At 48.8% G+C, this 20,213-nt stretch overlaps 1 protein-coding gene across 1 annotated transcript in view; it reads right to left on the reverse strand.

Annotated features, from left to right (window-relative positions):
* Positions 1-15,477: 15,477 nt before the first annotated feature.
* TSHR (thyroid stimulating hormone receptor) overlaps positions 15,478-20,213 on the reverse strand; it is a 195,471-nt gene continuing 190,735 nt past the window's right edge. The window contains exons 9-10 of the mRNA XM_025196595.1: positions 19,822-20,010; positions 15,478-18,184 (exon numbers count right to left, since the gene is read on the reverse strand). Coding sequence (XP_025052380.1) covers positions 16,774-18,184; positions 19,822-20,010 — 1,600 coding nt within the window. The 3' untranslated portion in view covers positions 15,478-16,773. The remainder of the gene's footprint in view (positions 18,185-19,821; positions 20,011-20,213) is intronic.

A 20,213-nucleotide genomic window follows, 5' to 3' on the forward strand; every position in this document is an offset into this window, starting at 1 on the left:
AGCTTCTAAGTCAAACTAGGCTCTCCTCTCAAAGTTCAATCTAACTGCAAGCCAGCAACCACTTGATTCCTGAAAGACTTGAGAGTGGAGGAAGGCTGGAAAAACAGAGTTTGGATTATACAGCTGTTCCTCAACAGATCATAAGAATTACCCCCAAACAAACAATGAGGAAAGAGGCTTCATTTTAATACTAAAAATGGCACACAGCAGACTGGACTCTCTTTTACCATCTCCAAAAAAATACACACGGCCTTTTTGGAGGAGAAAGGAAGGCATTGTGTATCCAGTCTGGGAATAGCAGGTAGGGGGAGAGGAGAAGGGGATTGTGAGTGTGTGCACACATGCGTGCATATGTGTGTGTTAAAACCTGGCCATATTAAATGAAACTCCATCTACTACTGGCCTGTGCAGCTTTGGATATGTCTCTACAGCCTCTGGCCATGCCACAGAGTGCTGCTGTGAAAACATGCCCTGCCCACTTGATCCTGCTCCTATGCAGCAACTGCTGAACAGCCATTGTTAGAGTGGTGCTGGGTATGTGCCAATAAACACACCTGAGGCTGAAGGCAGCACTGTGGGCACCCCACTCACATGGCACTTGATGCATGGGGAATGGGAGCGAGTGTGCAGCTATGTTTTCATAGAGGCAATGCAGGCACACTTTTTCAGGCTTTAGGATTTCATACAAAGTTTTTAAACTTTATTTTCACTATATTTGACCTCTTGAATGCCAAGGTCAATTCAGGGGGTAGAGAAGTCTCTAGCTGTCCTTTTAATGGGAAGTGAAGCTAACAGCTTTTTAATTCAGTTTGCAGCAAATGTTTTCAGTCTGCTGCTGTCACCTCAGAGAAACTATCTGATGGTGCAAGGGCAAAATGTGCTTCTAATAAGAATCAAGATAAAATTTTAAACTGATCTCCTTTCTAAATCCAAAAATACAAAGGGGGATGGGGACTCGGGAAGCAGGTCCAAAGGATCAGCACAATGAATCATGGATCAGTATAATGCAGGGGTGGGCAAAATGCGGCCCGTCAGGCCATTCTACCCGGCCTGTGGGGCCCCTAAAAATTTAGAAAATTAATAGTCCCTTGCCCCTGGCTGCCTGTCATGTGGCCCTCGGCTTGCCAAAACTTAGTAAGTGGCCCTCTGCCCAAAATAATTGCCCACCCCTGGGATAATATATATCAAGACTGTGTCATTTCTGTTGTAGAATCTATTAATATTTGTTCTCATCCTTCCAGCAAGTGCTTAAGGACATGGACAGAAGTAACAGTTGAAATGTTTCATAAATGTTTGAAACATTTCAAAGGGCCATTTGTGGGCATGTTCATGACCTATAAAACATCCTAAAAGCAGCTCAAGTGCTCCAAAACAGTACCTGTTGAAATGAGGTTTCACTTGTTACATCTACAAGGGGACAGGGGAGAGAGCTGGGCTGGGACTAGAGCCAGAGCAGTTTACTCTTGTCCCCACCAAACATCTGCTGATTCCCAGGGCTGCTGCTGGAGTTGGGACCTTCATCCTTGATCCCCTCTATCCCTCCCCTTCCCTCTGTGGGGAGAGGTAAGGTTTGTAGGATTTGGGACTGTAAAATTAGCAACTTGGTAGCAGGGAGCACCTGCCCTTTGCCTTAGTTCCCTCCCATCAACAAACAAAACCCTCCTCCCATCATCTTACTGGTCTCAGACTTTAAAAAAATCAAATGCTTGGATCTGGCTTGTTCAGTTGTCATCCTTTGTTGACCAGAGATATCAATACCCTCTTCCATGAGGACCATTACACTGTGTCTCACTCTTTTTTCCCCACTGTCAGAAGAATTCAGTAAGATCCTATTTCTCTTAAGTCTTCAGACAAGTTACCTGTGTTGGCAAATACATTTTTCCTGTCCATTTTATTCAAAATCTGAGGAAGCCTGGGGTGCTTGCACTAAGACTCATTGAAAGGCACTTTTTTCCATTATTTAGGCTGCCCAAAGGGCAGGGAGGGCAGAGACAGAAATGAGCAAGCTTCACTTTCTTAAAGGGGCCCCTCACAGGGTGCAATGGTGCTTCTGGAATAGGGTTTCAGCCCTTTCTCCCAGGTGTACAAAATACACATTTTGCATTGCCACTAGATAAAATGCATAAACAGCACTGGGCTGCAGCCCAGGACTCCTTCCCCTTCCATTGAGCTGTGTGCCTCACGAGGTTATGAAATAAAACTGTTGTTTACTTTCCTTTTGGCCCCACAACTCTTTCTGCAGTGGTGCAGCTTCTCTAAGAGCTCTAAGAGGGTGGAGAGTACCCTCAGTGTAGTGAGCCTATGCCTGGTGGTGACAGCACTTTCCTGGGAGGCGAGAGATGTGATTTGAATCTCCTCAGGCTGAGGAGGGCCTACAAGCCAGGTCTCCCACTTCCTGGGGAGTGCTTTAACCAGTAGGTTCTTAAGCAAAGCACCATGGACAGCACCATGATCACCCCAAGCACCAAAAGAAAAAAGCAAGCCAGTGACTGGAAACTAAGGGAATCTTGGTACTATTCTGGTGGAAATAATTTGGGAAACTCCTATTCTGCCAGTTCTTCTGTAGCTGCTGTAGCAAGGAGACAGGGCAGGGCAGCAGGACGAAGTCCTGAGCTACTTTGTGTGCTCTGCCTGTGAGCCACCTTTTCACCACACCGGTTCCTGAAATCTCTGCCTAAATTACTGTTTATCTGACGGTGCTGCCCAGAGAGTAGAAGCAGGATCAGGGCTCCATTGCGCTAGGCACTGTGCAAACACAAGAGCTTGACCTGAATAGACAAAGGATGGAGAAAACACTATTGGGTTCTGCCCTTCTAAGAGCTTAATTTAGGGGGTTTAACTCTGAAAGCTAAACATGGACATTTTAACTTTCAGCAATGAATTAAGCCATTGCTGATGATCACTTCAGTGGAGGTGTTAATCTCATCTCCTCAACAATTTGCCCTCTCATGCCCTCTCAGGTGCCATAAACTCTAACTGTTCTCCTAACTCAGCTGCCAGAACACCCAGCTGCACACAGGAGCAGAGAAGCTGAGAGTCTCCCCTCACCCAGAGAATGTTTTTAAGATTGGACACCATTTGGGTTGGAAAGATATATCGATCTAAAGAGGCACCAGGATGTGGAGAACAAGTTTAACTGCCTGGACAAAAAGCCAGGATGTTGGAAGTGGGGGGAGATTAGCTGGTGAGCCATGGAAGGGACAACGGAGTCCAGTCAAGTGGGCTAATCAATCAATCACCTGACTCAGCGCAACAAGCTGTAATAATTACGGTACTAGGAAAGGGAGGTCATGCAGGATAGGAACAGGAGAGTTTATTCAAGCCCACAGATTTTTCTGACAGGGAAAAACAGAGATTCTTGAAGATCCTATTAGAAAAGATCAATTAGCCTCATGCATGTCATCATGCATGCTATCATTTACAAACAAAACATTTTATTGGGGGGGAAATGCTCTTTTTGTAACAAAAAAAGAAGCATAAACATAACTATAAGAGCAAAGTAGTACAGTGTATGGGAAATATTACAACTCATTACAACTATTTTTAAATAGCAATTACAAAATTAGAGCATACACTAGACCAATTAGGAGAGGAAGGGAGGAAAAAAAATCTACAACTACTGAGTTTTTACAACAGCCAACACTTTTTGGCAACAGTTATTTAAAACCCATAGTACTGGCATCTCTGCATAACTTTCAAATATATTTTGACAAGTTACACACAACTTATGTAAGGAATGTAAAGCAGAAATACCCAACCTTGCACACTCAATAAGTGTCACAGAACCACTTATACTGGACAAATATATGGGACAAGCTGAGAGAGAACATTCAGGTATCTTTATATATATAAAAAAGATTTATATAAATCTTATACATCTAGTAGGAAGGAAATGAGAACCAAAAATGAATCCCATGGTATAGAAATGTACACTCCATCAATCACTTCAAAGTGTATTAAGCAACAGGACCATGGGAATAAGGCCCACTGACACACTGCAAATGGATTTCTTCAATGAAATGATATTTTCTTGCAGAACAAGTTATGTATCATGTATAGAACAGGTGGCAGTTTGAAGTATGCAAACTTTAGTGTTATATTTTAAAAACAAAATGTCGACCCTCCCTTTCCTTTCTTATTGAAGATCAGTATGATTTGAATTACTTAATTTTTATATTTCACATAAAAGAGACTTTAAAAATCCTTTTGTGGTATAAAATGTGATATTTTTCTTTGGACTTGATTGTCATCTTCTGTACTGAGTTAATAAATAAAGGCACGCTTAACGAAAGTCTGGCTGAGCCCCAGCTCCACCCTAATTTGTGATATTTTGTGCTGCAAAGAGGGTAGATAGCTGCCTTAACAGGGGAGCTGGTGATTTCCCCTGACTGAGAGGAACTTCTAGGGGTGCTTTGCCAGCTTTGTGTGTGCTGCTCCACATGGTGTTCCTAGTCCACATGGTAGTTCCTAGCCCCCCAACATCTAACAGCATCTCTTAAGCAACGGGCTACCTAACTCCCACTCTCACTGAGGCACCAGGCCTTGCAACAAAGCCAAATGCCAGCTGTGTTACCAATGTAATCACTGGACCAAAAGGATTATAACATCTGAGGTTCATTCACCTGCACCTCTACCAATGTCATTTAAGCTATCATTTGCTTACAGTACCCCTCTGCTGTCTAGTTTGGACAGGCAGGGTGATCCCTAGTGTAAAAATGAATGAACACCAATCTCACAGCAGCAACAGAAAGTCACAAAGACCTGTGGTAGAACACTTTAACCGGCCTTTAACAGCCCATTCCTGACCTCAGGGTAGATGTTCCTAGACAACAAAAAATTAAAAACACACTTGAACATGAAATTGCAGAACAAGAAATAATCTGGATTGTGTTAAGTATGGTCTAAACAGGGACTATGGATTCTTATTCCATAATCTGGATTGCATTTTGTGACCCCTTTGTCTCTATGGGTTTATTGCTTTCATCTGCTTCTCCCATCACTGCTCCCCTTCTCCCTTTAGGTGGCAACACCTGTCTTCTGCCTGACTCCAGACTAACATGGCTAACTACCTCTCTGATCCTAGTCTGGTCAGCATATGCTGTGTTCAGCAAGCTGCAGAGGCAGTTGCCCTACAGGACTTTTCTAACCCATTCAATGTAAAGCAGCTTTTAAGTTAACTTCAGCTAGAATGAGCTGCAGGACTGGGGATTACGGGAGACTGTTCTTACAGTATTTCAGGAATGTTAGTTTCCAAGCCTGGTTGAAACCAACAGGTATAATAGTGAATAACAATGAAGAAGAGAAAGAAAAAGGAGTAAGACAAATTCATCCCAGCCATTGATTTTCATAGCATTTTATGAATGAGTCTAGGTTGCCATGTAGCACAGACATCTTTTCTTACAGGAGAATGCACCCCAAAGCCCATGAATCATGTTATGGTGCCTGCTTATCCATACAACCAAGATGTATGACTAGGATTATGGAATGTAACAAACTGCTGGCTGGGTGTGAGTAAGAAGAATATACATGCACAGTACAGTACTGTATATTTACCAAGTACTCCTTGAAAATTAAACATCTGGCTCTAGGGCCTTCCCTTCATCTAGCTGAGTTACCTTGCTATGGCATAGCTCTTGTAAAGAACCCATAGAACAGTGGAGGCCAACCTTTCTGGCAAGTGTGCCATAAATTAAGCCTCATACCTTCCCTGAGTGCCTGCCTGATCTACTGCTCTGCTTTCTGCTTCCTGCTCTGTGCTCCCTGCCTGATTTGCTGCTTTGCTTTTTGCTCCCCTGACCTATTTGCTGCTGTATTGCCTCTCCCCTCTTATCTGCCGTGCATGAATGACGCGTGTCCCTGGAGGCTGGGGGACACGGTGACTGCCTGCAGGAGGCGGCGGTGGGGGCTGGTACCAGCAGCATGTGGGAAGCTGGCTTCAGCCGCACGGTGCTCTGGATGGGATGGGCCTGGCTGGGTCTGCACCAGTGAGCAGAAGTGGCGGTGGAGCCATGTGCCATTCGGGACTGACCAGTGCAGGTAGGGGAAAGTGCAGCTGAGCCCCAGCCGCTCAGGCTGGGCTTGTCCCGTCCTGAGCAGCACATGGCTCCGCCGCCGCTTCTGCTGGCTGGTGCAGACCTGGCTGGGCTCCTCCCGTCCCCAGCAGCACATGGAAAGCCGACTTCAGCTGCATGCCACTTTTTCTGGCTGATGCAGACCCAGATGGGTCTGTCCCATCCAGAGCAGCATGCGGCTGAAGCCAGCTTCCCACGTGCTGCTGGGGACAGGGCAAGCCCGGCCAGGGCTGCACCAGCCAGCAGAAGTGGTGGCAGAGCTGTGTGCTGCTCAGGACTGCCCCGCGCAGGGAGGGTAGGGGGAAAATGCAGCTGAGCCCCTGCTGCTCCAGCTGGGCTCATCCTGTCCCAAGCAGCACATGGCTTCACCGCCACCTCTCCTCCCTGGTGCTGACTGGGCTAGAGCTGTGGCCCAGCTCCTGCTTCCCCTCCCCGGTGCCAGCACAGCCCGACCCCGCACAGCCCAAGCGACACAGCACGGGGAAAGCCTGCCCAGCAGCTGCTTTCCTGGGTTTACCTTCAGGGCAGGGTCCTTTCCAGTCCTGTGCAGCAAAGCAGAACCCGGCCCAGGTGTTGTTTCCCCTCACCAGCGCCCCAGGTTCTGGCCCAGCACCTCTGCTCCTTTCAAGCTGCAAACATGGCCTGAGCCAGGGGTGGGGTGAGCTGGAGCAGGCTGAGGTCAGGGTTCATTGCCTTGCAACCAGAACCCAAGGAAACAGCCTGAGGTGCTGCGGCTGGTGCCACCAGAGGCTTTTAGAGAGGCAGCCACCATTACGTGGGTTTTGAAGGGGCTCTGTGGGCCGGAGGGAAGTGCTTGATGGGCTGGATCTGGCCCGTGGGCCGTATTTCCACACCCCCGGGCTAGTTCCATTCTCTTTGGAGAACCACCCTTCAGGTAGTTGAATGCTCTTATTCGATTTCCCCTTCAGTTTTCTTTTCTACAGACTAAATAAGCCCAGTTCTCTCTCCTCATAAGTCATGTTCCCCAGCCCTCTAACCATTTTTGTTGCCCTCCACTGGACTCTCCAATTTGTCCACATCCTTTATGTAGTGGGGGGCCCAAAACTGGACACAGTACTCCAGATGCATGGTCTCACCAGTGCTGAATCGAGGGGAATAATCACTTCCCTCAATCTGCTGGCAATGCTTCTATTAATCCAGCCCAGTATGCTGTTAGCCTTCATCACAAGGGCACACTGTTGGCTCATATTCCACTTAATTTTCACTGTAACCCCCAGGCCTTTATCTGCAGAGCTGCTGCTAAGCCAGTCAGTCCCCAGTCTGTACTACTGCATGGGCTTGTTCCATTCTAAGTGTAGGACTTTGTACTTGTCCTTATTGAACTTCTGGAGATTTCTTTTTGTCCAATCCTCCGATTTGTCTAGATGTCTCTGAATCTTAGCCCTACCCTCCAGCATATCTACTACTCCCCTAAGCTTGGTGTCATCCACAAGCTTTCTGAGGGTGTATTCCATCCCATCTTCCATTTGATGAAGATACAAAACAAAACTGGCCCCGGGACTGACCCTGGGACACTCCACTTGACACAGGCTGCCAGCTAGACATCGAGCCATTGATTACCACCCTCAAAGCCTAATGATCCAGCCAGCTTTCTATCTTAGAGTCTATTCATGCAAAACTGTATTTCCTTAGCTTGGTTGTGAGAATGTTGTGGGAGACCATATCAAAAGCCTTACTAAAGTCCAGGCATATCATGTCCAATGCTCTCCCTGCATTTACAGGGCCAGTCATCTCATCATAGAAGGCAGTCAGATTGGTTAGGTCTGACTTGCCTTTGATGAATCCATGCCAACTGTTGCTAAGCACCTTCTCCTCCAAGTGCTTAGTAATGGATTCTTTGAGGATCTACTCCATGAAGCTGACTGGTCTGTATTTCCCTGGATCCTCCTTTCTTAAAGATGGATGCTATATTTGCCATTTTCCAACTGTCCAGGACTTCTCCTGATCTCCATGAGTTTTCAAAAATGGTGGTCAGCAGCACTTACAGATGTGTCAGTGCCCCATATCCCTTGTGACATAAAGGGGTGAGGTGGCAAAGAAATAGGAGACAATATTGGTTGTTCTCCAAATTACACACACAGTGCAGGATTGCTCCCTTTCCAGAATAAAAAGGAGACAGCAGGGGTGAGCAGCTGTGCCAGGGAAACTCCCTTCACCTCAGTTTTTATTGTGAATTTCACCTCGCAGTTGCTGGTTTCAGTGTTCCAGTATTTCCACATCTTCTATGTCTCTGTGTCCCAGTACATCCAGATTCCCCTTACCTACCTGTTACACAGAGTTCCAGCCTGACTCCTTCAGTGCCCCACTGCTTCAATCCCCAATCATCAACACTGTACCACAGAATAAAACCCCCAATACTATTTCAGCCCTCTTCAGGACAACCGTTGGAGTCTTTTTGCAGAAGAAAAGCTACTGACCTTCTACCATACCTGCCACCCAGCTGGCTGCTGGGAATGGGCATAAGAACAAAAAAGATGTCACGCTAGGTCAGACTACAGGTCTAGGTGGCTTAGTCCCTTTCCTTTTGCAGCTTCCAGCATTTAGAGGTCTAGAAAATCTTTATATGGAAGTTGTAGCTCTATTATTATGCTTTATACCCACTGACAAACCTATCCCATGTGAATTTTGTCTAAGCCTCATTTGAACCTAGCTAAACTATCAGCCTCTGCAACATCTTGCAGCAGTGAGTTCCATCTCATCACTCTACCATCGTTCTTTGGCAGTCTCCATGAGGTTCACTTCCTCAGGGTGGTGAGGCTGGGAGCTCCAGTGCTCAGTTACTCTTTCCTTTCCTCTTGTTGGTATCATATGCCTCATTTTGTCACCACTTCTGTCTCACACAGGCACACCCCAAGAGTCATATTCTCCTGGGGCTCCCCCATCTGGGCAAAGTGAGAAATGAATATTCTGCTACTATCCCATACTTGCTAGTCCTGGCACATGCTGGTGCCCTGAAGAACACCTAGAACAAGGACAGCAGCAGAGCAAACAAGAAGGCAGGGAACCCTGAGTTACTTATTGGGGGAGTAGTTTCAGTCAGTTAAAATTAAGTTGAGAGCGGGACAGAGAAAGAAAAGGGATGAAGTTGTGTGTCATTCTTTCTGCAACATTCCCCACTAAGGAGAACCAATCACTAATATCCATCAAGCGGTACGGGAACATATGAGAACAGCAAAGGCTTGTTTCCTGTGAGAAATTTCACACACAGGCCTACACAAAATGTGACATCTATGTATGTCTCTTTCTCACTGCTATATGCTCTGTGGCACAAAGGTGCAAAAATAAAAAAGCGTGCCTCCTCTTTCTCCCTTTTCTCATCCACTTTAAAGTTACTTCGTAATTTTTTTAAGGCAGATTTTTAAAGGGCAGGGCCGCCGTCACCCTCCTGGGCCTCCAGCCCTGCTGCCTCTGGGCTCGCTGTGTCAGTCAGTGCTGGTGGCTGCACATTGTCCAGCAGACCTGGGACAACCAGCAGTGGCTGGATGGCTTCTGTATGACCTGGGCCACCTCCTGGGACCAGCTCTAGAAGCTCTGGCCCCACCTGGAGCAGGACACCGGCGTATGCCTGGGTCCTCCTCGCCAACACCCGGTTGGCCCTCATGCTGCTAAAGCTTGAGAACGAAGAGAAGGAGCAGTGGCCTCAAGTTGCAGCAAGGAAAGTTTAGGTTAGATATTAGGAAGAATGTTCTCAGTAGGAGGGTAGTAAAACACTGGAACAGGTTACCCAGAGAGGTGATGGACTCTTCATTCTTGGAGGTTTTTAATATCTGGCTAGACAAAGCCTTGTCTGGGATGATCTAGTTGGAGATTGTCCTGCTTTGAGCAGGGTGTTGGACTAGATGACCTCCTGAGGTCCTTTCCAACCCTAACTTTCTATGATTCTAAGCTGGCCACACCTGCCAGCCTCCTGTATATTGGACACCTGTTCAGCATGGGCAAGCCCCCTGCTGAGGAGGCCATCCTGGAGGTGTGCAGGTCCCTCCAGGATCTGCTGAGCCATACCGTGCTCCACGTACATGAACCCCTGGAGGTGGTGGGAGGGTTCCATGCTCTGGGATTCCCCCAGTGTATCAGGGCCCTAGATGGGACCCACATCCTGGTCGCCTGCCTGCCCCACGGAGACCACCCATATTACAGCTGCAGGCCATCCTGGACCACCACAGCACAGTCACCCAGGTGAGTGCCGGCTGGGCGGGCAGCATGCATGATGCCCATATGTTTCAGAACTTCAGTCTGGTGGGACTGGTGGAGAATGGGTGCTTCACACCAGAGGTCCTGGACCTGCAGCTGGGTGCTCATCAGGGACCCTGCCTACCCACCTCTGCCCTGGCTGATATGCTTGTATACTGGCCACCTGGACCCCCACCAGGCCCATTTTAACTGCTGTCTGGACCAGACTCATGCCCTTGTCGAGTGCGCCTTCAGTCACCTCAAGGGCCACTGGCACACCCTCACCGCCTACCTCAAGGTCACCAAAAACAACCTCCCCTGGGTCACTATTGCAGTCTGTATGTTGCATAACATTTGCAAGGCCCAGAGGAGCTGTTCCATGAGGCCTGGGTGGAGGAGGCGCAGTGGGCAGATGACACCTGGTGGTGGGAGCACCACCTGCGGCGGTGACCTGTAGCAGCAGTAGCCCCCTTCCCCAGCTGAAACACCAGGAGACACACACCCACCAGCAGGGGACAGGGCACTGGACCCACCAGCAGTGACAGGAGACATGCACCCACCAGCAGGGGACAGGGCAGGAAGTTCTAGCTGTCCAGCTCCTCCTGCACTCCCCACTCTAGCCCCCCTGTCCCATGGGTACAGACCCCCTACCCAGTACCACTCTCATTGCAGACACATATCCAAACAAGTCTTTATTCCCTTCACATCACACATCCCCTACCACTCCCCCTCCCTCCTCAACACAGAGCCTCCTTCCCCTTCCCTTCCCTTCCCAACAGGGTTCCTCCACCATCCCCCCACCCCAGCAACAAAAAACCCTCTTCCCAGTGAAAGCTATTTACAAAGTGGTTTTTTGGTGTCCTGGAGTAGGGAAGAGGGGGCATGGGGGGGCGGGGGTGCCTAGGGGCAGAGCCTGGGGACAGGTGCCCAGCACCCTGGCCTCTGGCTTTTCCCTTGTGGGTGTGCATGCCAGAGTGTGCAAGGGGCAAACCCCACGGTGATGGCAGCCACTGGTCCCCTGGCATGGGCAACTCCCCCTCTGCCAGGGCTTGTCCGTGGCCAGCAAGGCTGGCATGTAGTCGTGTCCATGTTGCTGGCTGCTCCTGCGTGGAGCTGGGGTGAGCAGCAGGCCAGGGGGGTTGGGTGGTGGCAGACACAGGGCAGGGGCTGGAGGCAATGGAGGATCTACTCCCAGGCCCAGGTCAGGGCCTGCTGAAGGGTGCTAGATGGCTGTCAGGGGGCCTTTGGGGTTAGGGATGGGGGCCGGGCAGCAGCGCGCACAAATGAGACTGCCAGGCCCAAGATGGTATCCAGCACCTGACAGTCATCATCTGTGGCCTGCACTGCCTGGCCCAGAATGGTGTTCTTTCACAGGACCTGGATCCACTTTCACTCCAGGGCCAGGAACTCAGCCTGGAACTTCTGGTGGGCCCAGTCCCACACATCCTCCTGGGCAATGACCTCCGCCCACCACCTCTCCTGGTGGGCCACGTCCTCTGCCTGCCAGGCCTGGGCGTTCTCCTCCTGCTCCTCTACCACTGCCACCAGCTACTGGAGGAAGAGGATCTGGTCCTGTGTGCACCTCTAGCGCAGCTGATGCATCTGGAGGCCCCAGTGGTGGGCAGCACTGACCCTGAGCCAGCATCCCCACTGACCACTGAGGCTTCTCCCCTGCATCCAGATGCTGGACCTGCAGAGTCATGAGACAGAAACCTTTTGTGAGTTTGCAACATTTCAGAGATAAGATGCTCTGCACCAGGAGCCTTGCACTGCCTGGTCTCAGATAGGGGGTTGGCCATGCATGGGTGCCCAGGGATGATGGCAAGTTGGGCTGGGCAGGCCTGGGCCTAGGCGGCTGCCAGCCAAATTCCCTGTTCCTGTGTGCTCCCTTGGAGCTGGCAGGCCACTGGGTGCTGGCCAGCCACTGGGTGCTGGCCGCAGGCAGCCTGCCTCCCCTGCCCAGGTTCCCAGGCTAGGACAGGCCAGGCTCCTGGCAACACCTCCTGCCACAGGTCCAGATCCCACTCCCCCTCCTCCCCCTGCAGGCCAACCACTGTACTGCGCTGTCACCCAGCCCATGGCACCCGGGCTGGGGGAGGCCTGGGGTTCCCAGACAACTGGGATGAGGAACTGGCCATGCCCCCACTCCTCTCTGGGGGTCTCTCTGGGGAGGTGCCCCAAGGCCAGCCCCCCACCATGCTGCCACTGTGCCCCAAGCGTGCCCCTACTGCACGTGGCCCGGCTGGTGCATGATGAGCTGTTTGAGTGGGCCGAGGGATGTCAGATCCACCACATCCTGATACTGCTGATCCTCATGGTGCCTTGGGCACACCTGCACTCCAGATTTGGGACCCTGAGCTATGATGGCACAGGGGCAAGTCCAGGCTGCCCCACAACCTCTGCCATCCTCTGGAGGGCTACCTGTGGCAGCACTACACATCTCTGCCCCCCACTGCTGATAAAAACATTGCTGCCAGCACCAATGAGTTCCTCGGGGTATGAGACATCTGTGCCTGCCCAACTGTGGGGGCACGGGCTGCTCAATACATTTTTGTACTGTGTCCCACCTCTTTGTATCCTGTAGGGGGGAACCCAGGGCCAGGGGAGTGGGTAGGCCAGGCAAGGAAGGGGGGGACAGGGGCAGAGGCAGGGGCTGGAGTTGGGGGCAGGGGCTGGGGTGGGGGCAGCCCTTCCCTAGTGCAGGGCTTACCACTTGTCCAGGGCTGGCATGGCTGGTGGCTCAGTGTGGTCCTCCCAGCTGCTAAAGGCGTGCAGCTGTGCCTGGTGTCCTTGGCACATGGGGCACAGCATGTGGGCACCTGGCTGGGGGCCTCCCGCCCCCAGGGAGGAGCTGGTGCTGCTGGTCACCAGCCACATCCTGGCTGGCCGTTCCTCATGGCTGGCTCTGGGGCTGCACAACTGGTGAAGCAGGCGCTGGCCAGGGCTCCCCAACCTGCTGGTGGAGGCTGCAGCTGGGGAGCTGGGCAGGTTGGGGTGCTGCATGCCCATGGGTCCCTTCTCTAGTGACATGTCACCAGAGGTGTCAGGGTGGAGTGGGGGCTTGGGCAGGCTTCCCATGCTGGTATCAACTGCACAGTTGTGGCCTGGATCCTGAGGCATCAAAATATTGGTCAGCTGCTGCATAAAGAACATGGTCTTGTAGGCACGGCTGGACCAACAGTTGTGGTTGGTCATGGAGACCTACTTTGACTGCAAGGCCTTGACCTTTATGCAGCACTCCTGTGCTAACTGGTCATGCCCTTGCTCCCACATCCCACCCAACAGGGCCTCAGAAATTTGGGCATTGGAGCACCTGCCCCACTCAAATGGGAGCAGCACCTCTGCCTCACCCCAGAATGCCATGAGGTAGCCAGTCTCCACCTGGCTTCAGTTGGGGCCCTGGGTGGAGGGCACAGGCATGCGCATGCATGTGATCCCCAGTCTGGACAGGGAGGATGAAGCCTTGCTGGGCCCTGTGCCAGCTTTCTGGGCCCCCGTAGGGTTGTCTCAGTGTTGCCGGTGCTGGGCAGCTGCCAGCAGTACCCAGTGCAGGAGCACAGTGTGGGACAGTCAACTGCACAGCAGGGTCTATGCCCTGCAGCACCTGCAGGTGCAGGGCAGGATGCTGGAGGCATACTGCAGGCAGGTGGTGCTGGCCCTGCTGCCAGAAAGCAGCCCTGCAGGGCTGACAGGGCTGGGTAGGTGCTGCAGCAGCCTGGAGCACCCTTCAGCATGCAGGTGGCCCTAATTGCACTGCCCTGTCCTGTCAGCTGCAAGGCAGTGCAGTGCCAGGCAGCAGTGCTGGGGTGTTGGCAGGCAGGCATAGCAGGGCTGTGGCCTGCCCAGGGGGACACATAGGGCCTGGAGTGCCTGCAGGCTGCATGTGCTGTGTGCTCCAGGGCACAAGATGTCTCCATGCTTTTATTGCCTTCAGGCAGGGGCTGACATACAGGCAGCCCAGCCCTAAAGCAAGAGAAGCTCCTAGGCTGCAGACCTAGGGTTGGCCTCAGGGCGACTCCCTAGTAGCTGGGCAGACTTGGGAGCAAATTTGCTCCCGAGTCGCATCTACACGTGCGTTACTGTGCAACAACTAACTGTGATTAAATTTATTTATATAATTAAGTATATGCAGATGACCAAACAGAGGCCAAATATAGGGCCAATAAAGAATTGTGGGGGCAAATGCTTAATTTTAGCTTGTACCAGAATTTTGAGTTTTTCCAGCTACTAAAACAAATTATTTAAGCCAGGGATCAGAACCCATCAGGCTTGGACAGATTTAGTCTCCAGAAGAAAGTGAAGCAAATTTCCCTTTAAACCCATCATCCAAAAATCAGACTTACTTGAAAATGAGTGACATATTGATCAACACATTAGGATAAAGGTAAAAGCTCAAATACCTGCTACCAGTTGACATACATATGATGATGACAACAACTTTACTGTTTTGGGGGGTGTTTCTTTGATGCTTTGGGTTTTTTTTTGCACTATAGCAGCAACATGAGTGACGGAAAAACCAGCTCAGTTCTATTCTGCCTCCCATATCTTAAACAAAACTATGAACCAAGTTCCAGTTACACTGTGTCAATTACAGGTGCTGATGGTAGAAGCAGACAGAATCCCATTTGCCTTTTGGGTCCCAAAAGGAGTTCAGGAAGCTGGCAGTTAGAAAGACAAATCAACCTTCTGACATCATAGAATCATAGAAGTAGGGTCGGAAGGGACCTTGTAGATCTTCAAGTCCGCCCCCCTGCCTGGGCAGGAGGAAAACTGGGCTCAAATGCCCCCAGCCAGGTAGGCATGAAGCCGATTCTTAAAGACCCCCAGGGTGGGAGCCAGCACCACTTCCCTTGGAAGTTGGTTCCAGATCCTAGCCGCCTTAACTGTGAAGTAGTTCCTACGGATGTCTAATCTAAACCTACTCTCCAACAACTTGTGGCCGTTATTCCTTGTTATCCCGGGGGGCGCTAGGGGAAACAAGGTCTCCCCCAAACCCTTCTGGTCCCCCCCCAGTGAGTTTATAGACAGTCACAAAGTCCCCCCTCAGCCTTCTCTTGTGAAGGCTGAACAGGTTCAGGTCCCGTAGCCTCTCATTGTAGGGTCTGCCCTGCTGTCCCCAGATCATGCGGGTGGCCCTCCTCTGGACCCTCTCAATGTTGTCCACATCCCTCTTGAAGTGTGGTGCCCAGAACTGGACACAGTACTCCAGCTGTGGCCTGACCAGTGTCGCATAGAGGGGGAGGATCACCTCCTTGGACCTACTTGAGATGCACCTATGGATGCACGATAAGGTCCGGTTAGCCCTGCCGACCGTGACATGCCTGATCCCAGACATGCCAGTTTGATCTGGAATTTGAGAAATTCACAACATAATTTTTGCTTTTCTATCATAACTCCACTATAATTATACATTTACAAAACCTACCCAAAGTTTCTGCTGAGTCTTCCTTTCCACTTATTTTATATAACCCAGGGGTAGAGCCGTCCCTAGGGGTGTGTGGGGCCCAGGGCATATCAGCCCGTGAGGGGCCTGGAGGAGGTGGGTGGTGAGCGGCTGGAGCCTGCAGAACTTAGCAGCAGAACTGGCGATGCTCAGCAGTGGTGGTGTGTGGTGGCTGTGGTCAGGCCTGTACGGCACTGTCCACAGGGCCCCCCAAACTGCAGGGCCTGAGGCAGTTGCCCCGATTCACCACCCCCCTAGGGATCACCCTGTCCAGGGGTATCAACATCATCTGGTCCTGTGGGCTGGATGAGTGGTGGTGGTGCAGGGATGGATGAATGATCCATGGCCAGACTGGACTCACAGAACCATCCACCCCTCCAATGCATGCCAGATCCAGCATATGCGGTATTAGCTCCAGTCAGTCCAGGACTGTACATGGTGCCCATACAGGGCCAGTCCAGAATGCATGCTGCATGCAGTGCTTGATCTGACCAGTGCATACAGTTCCCGGCTCAGAACAGCTGTGGAGGGTGGGGGTGCTGCATGCAATGCAGATCCTGGACTGGCTGGAGGAGATGCCACATGCATGCATGTGATCTGGACCATCTGGGGCAGGTGTGGCACATGTCCAAGACTTACTGGGTTGGATGTGGCATGTAGCATGGGCCCTGGCTCAGCCAGGGCAGACATTATGTGCAGCACACATGCCAGGCATTGCACTCTGGGCCAGTCTGGTGTGCACTGCATACAGCGTGAGTCAACTCTGGACCGAGAGGCAGCACTGGGGTCCAGACAATGGGGTTCTGCAGACTGGATCTTTGACACCCCCTGCAGCATAAATGGAGTTTTTACATTAGCTTCCAATTTCATCACCATAATTTGGACCTTGTTTTATGCTGACAGTGGTTTAAGACTGGAGATTCAGGTGAATGATACACTCAAAAGAAAAACCTAAATCCTTTCTGAGGTACCTCAAAAACCACCACAGCTAGGAAAGAACTGCATCTTATTAATGTTTTTATCTTGGTTATGAATCTAGCCTCACTGCAGGTGTGATGCTTCCAGATGTTATAATTCAGTAAGCTTCCAGTCTTCCATAACAATTTGATCTGGCATTGCCATTGCCAAATGGTAGCCACCCTGTGGGTTGTGGATGTTTGTAAGAACTTGAGCTGTTCCTCGGCTGCCTCTCTGGCCATAAAAAACACTGCTGTTTTTGGTGGAGACTGTCTGACCCCTGTAGATTTGAGCCTGATGCTCACATATGCCAAACTTGCTAAGTAGGATGAAGACATCCCTTCGGAAAGCCTTGGTGAAAATAGCATAGAGGAAGGGGTTGGCACAAGAATTCAGTGGGTAGAAGAGCACCAGCAGGATCTTGGAATTGCTAACTGTTATCAAGGGTTTGTTCATAATGGCAGATAAAGCATAGAATGAGATAGGTGCCATGCACAGGAAGTCAGTGAAAATCAACACTGCCATCCTTTTGGCAATTTTTGTGTCTTTGTCTCCTGACTTGTAGTGAGGGTTTCGCACAGTGATATAGATTTTGATGTAGCATGCACAGATGATGATAAAAGCAATAATGTTCAACATCAAAACAAAGACAACGTAGGCTTCAGCCAAGGGTGTTCCAATATCCATAGGTAGGCAGATGCTGACTTTAGTGTAGCTGCTGACTCCAAACATTGGCAAGAGAGCAAGAAGAAAGCATGAGAGCCAACCACCCAGCATGACAACCAATGCATACCGGAGACGAATTTTCCTGTCTGGACGCATGGCAAAAGTGATGGCATACCAGCGCTCCAGGGTGATTACAGTCAGGGTATACACAGAAAGCTCACTGGCAAAGACGGTGAAAAAGCCAGCTGTATTGCATCCAGGCCCTGTCTGCCACTCTATGGCGTGGTTGTAATACTCTGACCGACTGTAGAGATCCACAGAAGCAATCAAAAGAAGATACAGTCCCATGCAGAAATCTGCAAAGGCCAGGTTGCACATCAAAAAACGTGGGACAGTCAACTTGTAATGGCTGGTGAGAAGGATGAACAGGACAAAAATATTACCCAAGATGGCAAGGAGGTTCACAAACCAAACCACAATCCTTAGAAATGTATACCCCATTATGTCTTCACAGGGATTAAACTCATCAGGCTCTGGGGTGCATACTATTTCTTCATTGCCCCCACAGACAGTATAGTCATAGTGACTGTCAAATGCCTGGGCATTTTCCTCTTGAGGGTTCTTGATTTCTTGGCCAAATCCAACATCTCCATCCCCCTGCTCTTCAAAAAAGACATAGTAGTGGGAATTGCCATAAAAATCCCTGAATTTGGAGTTTTTGTCATACACCGCCTCAGTGTGCTCTGTATCTCCTTCTGCATAGTCTTGGTAAAAAGGACCATTAAAGGCACTTACAGATCTTCTTTTACGGACGTTATAACTGCTGGTCTGGTTACACATCAGGTATTCCGGAACTCTGAAAAAGAACAGGGGTGAAATCACTACTGGAAACTGCGGTTTAGCTTTAATACGACCGGCAACATGGGAACAGTTGTGAATAATTTAATCTGGATTTAATCCAGAATTCTGTCAGATACATTTTAAACAATAAAAGACGTAGAACATGGGTTTTTTTCTTTTTCTTTTTAATCCAAGTAGACAGATATACAACACTGCAATCTTCTGCATTTGAGTTCTTGTTGCTTTTATATAGTTTACCATAAAAATAGATTCTTCTTTCTACTCACAAATACCAAGGGCTAAGATTTCTATTATTTCCCATGAGAATCTTTCCCACAATCTAATATATTTCTGATCAGGAGGATTTTACTGTTATATAGGATGATTTTTTTCCTTTCCTATTTTCAGCCAATTATTTTTAGTGTAACTGTTTTTCACACCGTAAATACTTCCTCTTGCTTCTTTGGGTTTACATCCTTCAAGTATTCACAGATGCATCATATCTGTTGTTTATAACTTCTTAATTAATGCAGACAATGTTGCCTTCTTTTCTTTTTACCCATGAATCAGCCCCTTATTCATTTTGGTGCTCTTCTCTGTACTTCCTCTATTTGGTCTAATGCTTCCTAGAAATATAGCATCTAAAGCTGATCTTGTTTTCTGGTCTGACCAGAGAGACACTTCAATCTAGCTTCATGACACAGTATCACTGTGTTGGTAGCCCCAAATAACATTAGCAGATTTAGGCTAGAATAGCACATTGAAAATTTGGTTTTAAGTTGCCAATCACTGTCACCTGGGTTAGTGTTTCAGGCTGTCGTTCACCAGATGTGTTTACTGCATTTCACAACAGCGAATCTCACTTGGTTCCTTTCTGTCCATATTTATAGTCTATCTAGGCTACAGTGATTTAATTTTCTGTCCTCAAAGTTGTTTGAAACTCTTCCCTGACCTAATATAATTTGTGAGTCTCACCAAATATACTATCAATCCCATCTCTTATACAATACAGTGAGAATCACCCTACAAATATTATGAAAAAATTGATATGATTTTTGTTTCATTTATCAGAGATTGGCTCTGAACACCTTAAATCTATGCATTTGGATCCAAAGTTGAACTCTTCAATAACAGCTTATCACTAATTATAATAAAGATAAAAAGTATTTGTAACAAGAGAATAATAGCCATACTAGATCAGATCAGATCAGTGATTCCTTTCTTCCAACATCTCTTCAACAATACCCAGATGTTTTAGACTATCAGAGGAGGCAACAAATCCTGCAGAAAGCAATTATGTAATAACCTGTCCACAAGGAAGCATCCTTTTTCCCCTTTGTTAGAAGATGGATGAGGCTTTGTACCCCTTCCAAAACTTCTGGTTTTCCTTTTTCTATATCCTTTTCTTTTATTCTTCCTGGCTGCTGCTCTCTAAGATATCTTGTAGCAATTAATTTTGTAAGGTAAATATTCATCAAATGAAAAAATATTTATTTTGATCAGTTTTAAATCTATAAACAATCAGTTTTATTGAATGTATTATTATATAATTGGCTTGAAACCCTTTAACTAAATTATATGACAATAAAATATTAGGCAATCTTCCTTTAAGCATTTAATTTTAAAGTTTTAATATAAATTGTTAAAAATCACCCTTTCGTTTTCTTCCAGTTCTTGAAAGCACAGCAGTGGCTTGGGTAGGACAAGTAAGCTCGCATTAGTTGAGAAAATGTTTTCACAGGGGGTAGTTTCTTTAAGGTCCATGTATATTTTGCCATGAGTTCTTTAAGGTTTTCCAATCCTTTTGTTGGAAGAGCAGCAATATCTGTCTGGGAGACGTCACTGGTAAAAGGGGAAAAAAATCCTTCAAGTGAAGTGACTGCAGTGAGACATTTCAGATCTTCAAAATGTTTTAGGAGTTGCACAGAAATCCACAGCAAAAATAAAATGTGAGGGAGCTGGGGAGGGGAGTTGGCATGTATGCATTTGAAATGTACCATTTAGAGAACACTCAGTACTCATCATCACAAGAACACTTTGGCCAC

The sequence above is a fragment of the Alligator sinensis genome, unplaced genomic scaffold (genome assembly GCF_000455745.1).
Source record: "Alligator sinensis unplaced genomic scaffold, ASM45574v1 scaffold289_1, whole genome shotgun sequence".
Lineage (NCBI taxonomy): Eukaryota > Metazoa > Chordata > Crocodylia > Alligatoridae > Alligator > Alligator sinensis.